We start from the raw sequence: 11658 nt of genomic DNA, 5'->3' as shown, positions 1-11658 counted from the left end.
GTCCAACAGCTCCATGTCCCTCCTGTGCTGAGGACTCCAGAGCTGGACACAAGGCTCCAGGTGGGGTCTCACCAAAGCGGAGCAGAGGGGTAGAATCCCCTCCCTTGACTTGCTTGTTAGAGCAAGTCTCATTCTGAGCAGTACCCAAATATCTAAACGTTCCACATTTGTCATATAAAGGACAGCTAATGTGAATTTGGCTCAGTTACACATCCTGTGGGAATGCAAATAACTTTGTGCTTGGAAATATCCGTCTTCCAGAGGGTGGGAGTGAAGGAACTTGGAATTTGTCCTTTTGTTCTTCAGGTTCTCTTGATTGGATCTCCCCAGGCCTTGGTGTTCACCAGGGCTCCTATCTGCTCTCCAGCTATTGCTTTTCTGAGCTTTGCAGTTCCACCCTTTCACAGATAACACCCATCAGCTTACAGCAGATGTAACCCACTGGCCATGAGCCGCTGCTGTTTTCTTATCCCTTGGCGAGGCACCATCTCATCCCCTCACCTCACACTCTGCTGCCTGATACTTTTTCATGGGCTGAAGTCCTCTGACTTCTCTGTCCTGCTGAAAGCCTGGAAGATTCAAACATACACACACTTATTATTTTAACTACCCACTTGCTTTCTGTCTCTCCTTCCCCAGTCCCTCCTATCATTCTTTATTATTTATTTCCTGTACCTTTCTGTGCATTAATTGTGATATTATGGCTCTTAAAAATCTCTCTTCCAGCTTGAAAGCTGGTATTTGAGTTTAAACGGGGATTGGGAAAGCTTGGCCAGCCCAGGGCTGCTTTGCAGCACGCTCAGTCGTGGCAGGGCCCCGAGCTGGCAAACCCCACGGCGCTGTGCTGCCTGCACGTTTGTAATGTAGGGATTTGCATGCTTTTACCATTTATTTTCCTTTCTTATTCCTATAATCAGCACAAACTATTTAAATGGGGAAATAGAATTATCATTATTTGCTTTCCATTACAATGCTAAGAAATTAAGCTGGAGAAGAAATTGTGACAGACGCCAGGTTACCACAGACACCAAATCCCAAACCAAACAGGAATTTGTAAAGCTGTGTCTGCTTAACAGTAGTCGTGCTGATTAGCTCCGAACAATGCTGGAGAAGACTTTATTTGCGTGCGAGTGTACACAACAACATTTTATCTTGCATTGGAGATGTAAATGGTTATTCTCAGAATGTTTGGTTTTCCAAGCTACTGGAAAAACAGCCTGTATGTTGATGCCACTTGGCCTGTTGCACCGTAGTTATTCACTGCTATTACAGAGGGAACAAAAACGTTCACTCTTCAAATTAGCTTAACTTTTTCAGATCATCATGGGATCAACACAGCGGCTCCTCGAGCAGGGAAGGGACGGTGCCCCTATACTCAGTGTTGGTGAGGCCACACCTCGAATCCTGGGTTCAGTTTTGGGCCCCTCACTACAAGAAGGACATTGAGGGGCCGGAGCATGTCCAGAGAAGGGAACGGAGACAGGAAGGGTCTGGAGCCCAGGGGTTCTGGGAGCAGCTGAGGGCCCTGGGGCTGTTTAGTCTGGAGAAGAGGTGGCTGAAGGGAGATCTCATTGCTCTCTGCAGCTCCTGGAAAGGAGGTTGTAGTGAGGAGACTGCCAGGCTCTTCTCCCAAGTAACAAACTATAGGACCAGAGGAAATGGCCTCTCGTGGCACCAGGGGAGGATTAGGTCAGATATTAGGAAACATTTCTTTCCTGACAGAGTGGTGAAGCCCTGGCAGAGGCTGCCCAGGGCAGTGGTGGAGTCTCCATCCCTAGAGGGATTCAAACAAAGTGTGGCCATGGCACTTAAGGACATGTTTTGTGGGCACGGCGGTGTTGAGCTGGTGGTTTGACTGGACAATCTTAAAGGTCTTTTCCAACCTTAATAATTCTATGATTCTATGTATTGCTACATTTTTCTGTACTGTGGCGCTGCACTGTACTTAATATTGGCACAAAAATCTGTGGTCCCATTCTGAAACCACCATCACTCCAACATCTGGCTGCATCTCTTGGGGGAAAAAGGGTAGGGTCAAGGAGGAAAGGGAAAATACATTGTTTTTTGCAGCATGCAAGTGGGCCATTCTTCAGCTACAAGCTGTCACTATATGAGCACAGTACAGTTCTGCACTCTTGACAGCTCAAGAGAGTCAATGGAGGAGCCAAACTGGAATTTGGTGTGGTCATGTAGCTTGTCCCTGGCAAAAGGTACTCCTCCAGTGCAGTGTTCCTCACTGCAAAACCAGACTAGTTTCCCCCACCCTAAGGAGCTCCCATCATCACTCCTCCCTGCTGGGAAAAGCATCCCTTTATTTCCACCTTTAGTTACTTTTTTTATTTATGCAAGGTCCCCTCCTTTTGTGCCATAGCTGCTCGGCATCCTCTGAGATTTTGCTGAAAGCCCTTTTATGGAAACCAACATAGAAAATTTCAAGTAGATTTTCCCCCGTCTTCATGCAGTCATGGAATGGTCAGGTTGGAAGAGACCTCAAAGTCCATCCAGTTCTACCCCCTGCCATGGGTATGGACACCTCCCACTGGATCAGGGGCTCCAAGCCCCATCCAGCCTGGCCTTGAACACCTCCAGGGATGGGGCAGCCACCACTGCTCTGGGCAACCTGGGCCAGGGCCTCCACGCTGGAAAAAAAAAATTCCAATTATGTCATCTAAGTCTCTCCCTCTTCTTCAGGGGCTGTTTTCTAACAAGGTCATTTCCCTGGTTACCCCTTCTGAGGTCAGTACAACAGTGGCGGATCTTCTGGCTCCTGTTGCTCTTGCAAAGAGGTTGGATCTACAATACATTGTGGTCTGTAATACAGGGGCAGTCAGAGGTAGATGGTGAGTTCTGGTCCATTTCTTCTCAGGAAGACTCCTCAAAGAGCCGCTCCACGCAGCAGTCCTGGATCATAGATTCATGGAATCATAGAATTTTTCAGCTGGAAAATACGTTTGAGATCATTGAGTTCAACCATACCTGTCCACTACTAAACCATCTCTGAACAACCCGTCTGCTTGTCCCCTCCAGGGATGGGGAGCCCACCACTGCCCTGGGGGCCGGTTCCAATGGTACATCACTCTTTCTGCAAAGAAATTTTTCACAATATCCAATCTAAACCTCCCCTGGTACAACTTGAGGCCATTTCCTCTTGTCCTATGCCTTGTTACTTGGGAGAAGAGCCTGGCACTCACCTCACTACAAGCTTCTTTCTGTGAGCCTCAGAGAGCAATGAGGTCTCCCCTCAGCCTCCTCTTCTCCAGGCTAAACAGCCCCAGGGCCCTCAGCTGCTCTCACAACCCGTGTTCCCCAGACCCTTCCCGAGCTCTGTTCTCTTCTCTGGACACACTCCAACCCCTCAGTGTCTTTATTGGAGTGAGGGGCCCCAAACTGAACCCAGGATTCGAGGTGCAGCCTCAACAGCACCGAGTCCAGTGGGACTATCCCTTCCCTGCTCCTGCTGGGCATGCCATGGCTGATCCAAGCCAGGATATGCTGGTGTCAGCAGGTTAAACACACACCCATGGATGAGAGCCACGATGCTTCTCAGAAATTATGGCACAAGCAACGTGGTTTATCAATTTATCAGAGCAATGTAGGCAAAACCAAGTTTCATTGCTGGGGGGGCCGAGGGTCTGATGCTCAGCTGGAGACAGGCAGCTCCCGCGGCCCAAAGGAAGAAGGAAGGATAAGGTGGCAGCAGGGCTCCTGCAGCGAGAGAGAAAGCCAGAGATCAGTTTGCTGCTGCTGGAGAGCTGGGCAGCACGTCCCTGCCCGGCAGCCGCTCTCCTACCCTGGGCAGGCCTTGAGCCAGCCCGACTGCCGGGATTAGAACACACTCAGGGCTTTAGGGCAGCTTAGCGAAATCCTACAGTTTAAAAATCCCTACTCAAAGCCAACAAGTGTGTAGTTAGACATGCACAGCTTCCTCTGGCACTGAAGGTGAAGAGGTCTAGCAGGGAAAAACGGGGCTGCAGCATGGAATTTCCATCACCTTTAAGATACACTCTCTGTTCTCTTCCTTCACTCTCACTGTTTTTCCTTCTGTTTGTTACCACAACACCAATGAGTCTTCTCTTGATAAATTCAAAGCATATTTACCTGAGAAGGGTGGCTTTTAAAGTGAAATAGTGTCACTGTTGTTGATGACGGCAGATGACAGCACATGACTTGGGTAAAATTCTCTTTTATTGCAGCTTGGTTTTGAGTAAGGATTGAAAACTTTGAGTCAATGGAACTAGCCACCTTCTCCATTACAATCACAGAATCACAGAACCATGGAATGGTTTGGATTGGAAGGGACCTCAAAGCTCATCCAGTTCCACCCTCTGCCATGGGCAGGGACACCTCCCACTGGATCAAGTTGCTCAAAGCCCCATCCAACCTGGTCTTGAACCAGGTTCAAGGTCACAGAGGAGGTGCTCCAGCCCTCTGGGCTAACGGGACCAAATATGACTTCAAAAATGTGTTTCAGCTGTTGAGGTGGAAATTGCAGTCCTTTATATCTGAAATATTTCTATGGACTTGCTGCCAAATCAGCTCCCAGGAAAGAGCACAACGTCCCGTAGCGCAGAGCAGCTGTGTCACTGCTCCCCATGGGTACCATCCCGCTCCATTTGATGCTGCCACAAAAGCCTTAGGAGGTTGTCCTCAGTCTGGGTTTGGTGCATCTTGGAATTTCATCTCTCCAATCTGCTTCTGTGGACTTTTTAAAAAAATTCTAATTCCATGTGAAAAATATAATGAGAGGGTAAACCAAGCAGAGTGAGTGCTAATAGCCGCAGTGCTTAGTGTGGGCCCCAGCCCATATGCTCAGCACCACCCAGCAGAGCTCCTTCAGAAGAGCCTGCTGTTCCTCCTCTTGCTTTTCCTCCAGTGCAAACCACTCAAATGCTTTCTCTGAATCTCCTGCTGGTGTCGGCACCTTGGTCTCTCAATGCCGTGGAGAGCCGAGTTCATGCGTTTGAGGGAGCTGCTGGGACAATAAGTCACCGTGGGTGACATGGCATCTCTGCCCATGGCAGGGGTGGAACTGGATGGGCTTTGAGGTCCCTTCCAGCCCAAACCATTGGCTCATTCTGTCATTCTATGATGTGACCAGGATGGGACAGACACAATATTATCTCCCAAGTGAATCGCACGTGGGGGTCGGTGTGAGCCTTTCGGCCCCCAGAGGTAGGAGGTGATGGAGCTCAGCACTGTCTGCTGAGTTTAGCTTCACAGCCAGTGGAAAAAAATACAACTTTAAAGGCCGTGAGCTGCTCCCAGGTGGGAGAGGTGGCTCCTGCACAAGGGGGAACCAGGAGCGGTGGCAGCACTCCTGCCAGAAAGGCAGAGCAGGCAGTGATGGGGGCACAGGGAGGGTAGGCGGGGGGGGCACAGGGGGTGTGGGGGGGGGGGCAGGCGGGGGGGCAGAGGGGATAGAAGGGGGCAGAGAGGGGGCAGAGAGGGGGCAGAGAGGGGGCAGAGGGGATAGAGGGGGGCAGAGAGGGGGCAGAGGGGATAGAGGGGATAGAGGGGGGCAGAGAGGGGGCAGAGGGAATAGAAGGGGGCAGAGAGGGGGCAGAGGGGATAGAGGGGGGCAGAGAAGGGGCAGAGAGGGGGCAGAGGGAATAGAAGGGGGCAGAGAGGGGGCAGGTGGGGGGCAGAGGGGATAGAGGGGGGCAAAGAGGGGGAGGCAGTGGGGCAGAGAGGGGGCAGAGGGGATAGCGGGGGGGCAGAGAGGGGGCAGGCGGGGGGGGGGGGGGCAGAGGAGATAGTGGGGGGGGCAGAGAGGGGGCAGGCAGGGCAGGCAGCGGGGGGGCAGCAGCGGAAGGGCAGCAGCAGCCGCTCCGGCGGCGCCCGCTCTCCCGCCCTCCCCGAGCAGCCACCGCCTCCCGCTCCTCCTCCTGGCGGGCTGCGGGGGCCGAGGCGGCGGGACGTGTCCCCCCCCCGGCCCCGGGCGGCACCGGCGGCCCCGGCGGGGCTCGGGGGGCGATGCCGGCGGCCACGACGCCGGGGCTGGAGCCGACGCGCAGCGGCGCACCCGGCCGGGACAGCGGCGGCCCCCGAGCGGACACAGGTACCGAGCGGACAGGGGGGCGGATCCTCGGGAGGGATGCGGGAGCCCTGGGCAGGGTGTTGGACCCCCTGGAGAGGCGTGTGTGCTCCCCGGCTGGGGTGTGGGACCCTTGGAGAGGGATGCAGGGCCCCCGGCAGGGATGCGGGACCTTTGGGCAGGGATGTGGCACCCCTGGGCAGGGATGCGGGATCGCCGGCAGGGATGCTGGATCCTTGGCAGGGATGTGGGACCACCCAGAGAGGGGTGTGTGCTCCCTGGCAGGGGTGCGGGACCACTCCAGCGGGGATGTGGGACCCCCCAGGAGGGATGCGGAACCCCTGGGCAGGATGTGAGACCCCCGGAGAGGGGCGTGGGACACTTGGAGAGGGGTGTGTGTCCCCGGCAGGGATGCGGGACCCCCTGGACATGGCTGCATTCCCAGTACCAAGCGGGAAGCTCCATCTGGTGCCAGCCTGGGGGTGCGGGGTCGGGCAGGTGCGGGGTTGGGTGTTCGAGCTGGGGGTCCAGAACCCTCCCAGAGCCTCCCCTGGAGGAACCCGGGGTGCCCGTGTTGGGGGGATTGCCCCACTGTGCTTTGTTTCCCGCAAACTGACAGCCTTGGGGTGAATTTCTGGGGGCTGGGAGCAGGCTGGGTTGAGGGGTCGTGGGGGCTCCGAGGGCTGGAGAGCCTGGAATTGAGGGTGTTTTCCAAGAGGGAAGGGACACGGCATGCATCCTGCAGCCTGTTGGAAGGTGCTAGTCCTCAAAGAGCTCTCATCTCTGGAGGCTGGGGAGGAAATGAAGATATCTGTGTTTTGGTGGAATAAGAGTGGAATGAGAAACCAATCCAAGCTTTTTTCTTCCTTCTTTCTCCCTGGCCCCTCAGTGGCGTTATTGCTTGATGGTGTAGATCATAACACCCATCGCAGCCCGTCCCCACACATCCCTGCCGCTCCGTTAGCTCTGGGTCAGACAGGATTTATTGATGACCTGGTTTTGTGATGCTGATAGAAATGAGCAAAAGTGTTTGGGCTAAGGGGCAGCGATGCTTTAAACTGCACCCGCTCAATGTGCTTAACTGTGCGATTAACTTGAATATAACAGAACAGTTAATTTTAAAAATGCAAAACAAGTTCTGGGAAGCCTGCTTGGAGAATTAACAACTCAAACACAAGTGTAGACCCTGCTGCTCTACTTCAGTGCTAATGTTGCTAATTGCTGAGGTTTTTTTCGTATCTAAAGTCTTGTATATTTGGCTACTTTTATTTGTTGTGTCAAATTGTTGCCTGGGGCTGGGTTTACCCCAGACGAACACGTGAAAGAGAGAGTTCAGTTCCTTGGTGCTGCCTGATGCCTGTAGTGCTTGAAGGCTCTCGCAACTTCCTTAAACACAGCTGTGAAATTCAAACATCCTCTGCTTTTCCTGGTCTTGCCTACATTTTGAGGACTAGTTTCTCCCTCTGACTGTCTCACCTTGAGAAGAGAGAATGAGAACACCCTGTGCCCGAGGAGGCTCAGCAGCACACTTGGAAAAGGAGCTGTAGGAGCCTGACTTATCTGTTGGAAGGGTCAGCATTGTGCTCATCTGTTCTGCATATCAGAAGGGCACATGTGCACAGCAGGAGTGCAGGATAGAGGAAGAGTGCAGCAATCATAGAATTGTTTGGGATGGAAGGAACATCAAAGCCCATCCAGTTCCAACCCACTGCCATGAATCAGGGGCTCCAAACCCCATCCACCTGGCCTTGAACCCCTCCAAGGATGAGGCAGCCACCACTGCTCTGGACAACCTGGGCCAGGGCCTCCCCACCCTCACAGCAAAACATTTCTTCCTAAGATCTCAGCTCAGTCTCTCCTCTTGCAGCTCAAAACCATTCTCCCTCGTCCTGTTCCTGCACTCCCTGATCCAGAGCCCCTCCCCAGCTTTCCTGGAGCCTATTTCAGTACTGGAAGCTGCTCTAAGGTCTCCCCAGAGCCTTCTCTTCTCCAGGCTGAACAACCCCAACTCTCTCAGCCTGTCCTTGGATGGGAGGTGCTCCAGCCCTCAGATCATCTCTGTGGCTTCCTCTGGACTTGCTCCAACAGCTCCATGTCCTCGCTGTTCTGAGGACTCCAGAGCTGGACACAGGGCTCCAGGTGGGGTCCCGCCAGAGCGGAGCAGAGGGGCAGAATCCCCTCCCTTGACTTGCTTGTTAGAGCAAGTGTCAGTCTGAGCAGTACCCCAATATCTGAATGTCTCAAAGCTGAGAAGAAGCCTTCTGCAATTCAGCCTCTTACGTTTTTAAATGCTACAGATGCTTTTATGCGTTCCGTGCTGTGCTGTGCTTGTTTTGCTGTCACAGCAGCAAAACAGTATTATTGCCTCTCTGGGGTTGTTTGCTATGGACAGGTACTCATCGACCATGTCTTCCCAGGCTCGTGATATTATCTAAAAAAAGCCTCTGCAATTCTGAAATGCTCGTGTCCGTGGTGACCTGAGTGCTTTCCTGCCCTGCAGGAATTGCCATGAAGCAGGGGTGCTGTTGTCAGCCCAGCTGCTGCATCGCCACCGAGTTGCTGTTCCCTCTGAAGCTGCTCAGATTGTATTGAGGGCTGAAACAGGAAATAGAGGAAGGAGTAATGAAGGTTTATCATTATTTTTAGTCTGTGTGTTGCTGAAGCTGGGGGCTCTGGCCTTCTGCTTTTCCAGAGTGGTACCTTGATATTTGCTATGATTCCTCCCTTATTCCTCAATGCTGTCCTGTACCCCTCTCAGATGGGTCAGCGCATACTTGTATAACCATAGAGATACAGCTACAAACACATCAGTGCGGTTGCAGATAGAATGTAGGAAAGAAATAGAGAACATGACAGAAACCATCGTTCTGCCTGGTTATAAATTACTAGGTCTCTTGCTGCTGGGTTGTCATCTGTAGTTGTGGTTCTGCTTCATCCCTATGCCTTCCCAAACCAGGGAGGAGGAGAGGCTGCCTAAGGTGAAGCAGAACATGCAGCAGAATGTTGGGAGTGCTACCTCCAGACGAAGTCATGGAAGAAATTATCCAGCAGACACCACTGAATGGAAGAGACGTGATTTCTGGCCTAGGACAGACACAAACTGCAGTTTGCTGGAGGGTGGAAGAGGTGTCACCCTCTGTTTGCATACTTATACTCTGGGTGACTGTTGTTGGGATGTAGGTACTGTATGAGATTCAACAAAGCCAAATGTCGGGTTTTACACTTTGGTCACAACAACCCCATGCAGTGCATCAGGAAGAGTGGCTGGAAAAATGCCCCAGGGAAAAGGACCTGCGGGTGCTGATCGTCAGTGGCTGAACATGAGCCAGCAGAGGCCCAGGTGGGCAAGAAGGCCAAGAGCATCCTGGCTTGGATCAGCCATGGTGTGGCCAGCAGGAGCAGGGAAGGGATCGACCACTGTACTCAGCCCTGGTGAGGCCACATCTGGAATTCTGGATCCAGTTTTTAGGGCCCCTCACTCCAAGAACAACCTTGAGGGGCTGGAGAGCATCCAGAGAAGGGAACAGAGCTGAGGAAGGGTCTGGAGAACAAGTCTTAGGAGGAGTGGCTGAGGGCCCTGGGGCTGTTTAGTCTGGAGAAGAGGAAGCTGAGGGGAGACCTCACTGCTGTCTGCAGCTCCTGGAAAGGAGGTTGTGGAGAGGTGGGTGCTGGGCTCTTCTGCCAAGTAACAAGTGATAGGATGGAAGCATGGCTTCAAGTTGCGCAACGGGAGGTTTAGATTGGATATTGAGAAAAATTTCTTTCCTGACAGGGTGGTGAAGCCCTGGCAGAGGCTGCCCAGGGCAGTGGTGGAGTCTCCATCCCTGGAGGGATTCAGGAAGCGTGTAGATGTGGTGCTTGGGGTCACAGTTTATTCAGCATGGTGGTGCTGGGCTGACAATTGAACTGGATGATCTTACAGATCTTTTCCAACCTTAGCAGGGGATACCAGGTTGGATATGTCTTTGACATGACTCAAGGTGTCTGTTCCTTTGTTATGAGTAGTGTTTTTTTCTGAAGTGAGTTTCCTGGCCAGCGCGGAAACTGTGCAATAATGTCACCGAGAATTTACAGTTGCTCTTCCAGGAAGGCAAAAGCAAAGTTGTCTTTCAAAACCAAGAGCACTGCTACTCTCCAGAAAGTCTGCAAGGAGGTTTCTCGTCTTGTTCCTGCGATCCAGCTCAGTTTTCAGTCTAGGGAAGAAAATTTCCCAGATTTCCCTTTCCACGGGGCAGAACAAGTTGGAACACGTGGGCTTGTAATTTCTTCAGGGTTATTTCTCCTTTCTTTTTCTCCCACAAGATCCAAAGTGAAACCTCTTATTAAATAAGATGAAAGAAGTGACAGTTGCCGAATTTCAGCTAATTGGTTTTAGTTGCTGTACTGCAAGATGTTGATCTTAGTGGTTAGGCATTTGCACCAGGAATTGTTACTGCTTGGAGGGAATGTGCTTGTCATAAAAACTCTAGAATGGTACAAAATAGAAGGAAAATAGTTATTAGGTCTTCTGGCACAGTCCTCCACGGTGTGAGATTTTTCCCTTTGGTACTTTCCAAGACTTTGTCCTCGCTGCTCTTAAATTACTTAGGTTGTAGAGATAAATTATGTCCAGACTTCTGAATATCAGCTAGGGAATTGAGCTGAATGTTTTGTACCCAAAACATTGATATTTCAAAAATCAGTCACTCTCAAAACATAGAAACAAACCCACCCAAATTACAACAGCACTTTCTTGATTAATTGTGGCCAGAAATGTTGTCTGTTTTCAAGCATTCAGATACTGCCGGTTTGGCTCTTCCCACTATGGCAGAGCCAGGAGATCTTTGGACCTTTCCCATCAGAAAGCGGAACGCACGTCTGCAACTCCATACAAAGAAAATTGCAACTGTGCTGAAATTAGGACTACTTAGCTTATTTAGTCATGATTGCCACAGACTTTTTATGTGCCTGGCACTATAGAGTCTTACCTTCAGTGCTCTACAGAGGCATCTGGACAGGCTGCATCAATGGCCTGCAACCAGGGGTATGAGGTTCAAGAACGCCAAGGTGCCAGCTTCTTCACTTGGGTCACAACAACCCCAGGCAACGCTCCAGGCTTGGAGAAGAGCAGCTGGAAAGCTGCCTGGCAGAAAAGGACCTGGGGTGCAGGTTGACAGGGGTTGAGCAGGAGACAGCAATGTCCCAGGTGGCCAAGAAGGCCAAGACCATCCTGGCTTGGATCAGCCATAGTGTGCCCAGCAGGAGCAGGGAAAGGGTTCGTCCCCCTGGATTTGGCACTGATGAGGCTGCACCTGGAATCCTGGGTTCAGTTTTGGGCCCCTCACTCCAAGAAAGACATTGAGGGGCCAGAGCACGTTTGAAGAAGGGAACAGAGCTGGGAAAGGGTCTGGAGTGCGAGTCTTATGAGGAGAGACTGAGAGAACTAGAGAAAAGGAGGCTGAGGGGAGACCTTATTGCTGTCTACAACTGCCAGAAAGGAGGTTGTGGTGAGGTGGGTGTTGGTCTTTTCTCCCAAACAGGAAGTGATGGGACGAGAGGAAATGGCCTCAAGTTGTGTCAGGGCAGGTTTAGATTGGATATGAGGAAACATTTCTTCACTGAAAGGCTTCTCAGGCACTGGAATG

The 11658-nt window shown here is 51.9% G+C and overlaps 1 protein-coding gene across 1 annotated transcript in view; it reads left to right on the top strand.

Annotated features, from left to right (window-relative positions):
- Positions 1-5812: 5812 nt before the first annotated feature.
- Positions 5813-11658, top strand: part of SUSD3 (sushi domain containing 3) — a 40776-nt gene continuing 34930 nt past the window's right edge. The window contains exon 1 of the mRNA XM_054076413.1: positions 5813-6058. Coding sequence (XP_053932388.1) covers positions 5974-6058 — 85 coding nt within the window. The 5' untranslated portion in view covers positions 5813-5973. The remainder of the gene's footprint in view (positions 6059-11658) is intronic.

Source organism: Cuculus canorus, chromosome 11 (genome assembly GCF_017976375.1).
Source record: "Cuculus canorus isolate bCucCan1 chromosome 11, bCucCan1.pri, whole genome shotgun sequence".
Lineage (NCBI taxonomy): Eukaryota > Metazoa > Chordata > Aves > Cuculiformes > Cuculidae > Cuculus > Cuculus canorus.
The sequence above is the reverse complement of the archived record's forward strand: the minus strand, read 5'-3'. Positions and strand labels throughout refer to the sequence as shown.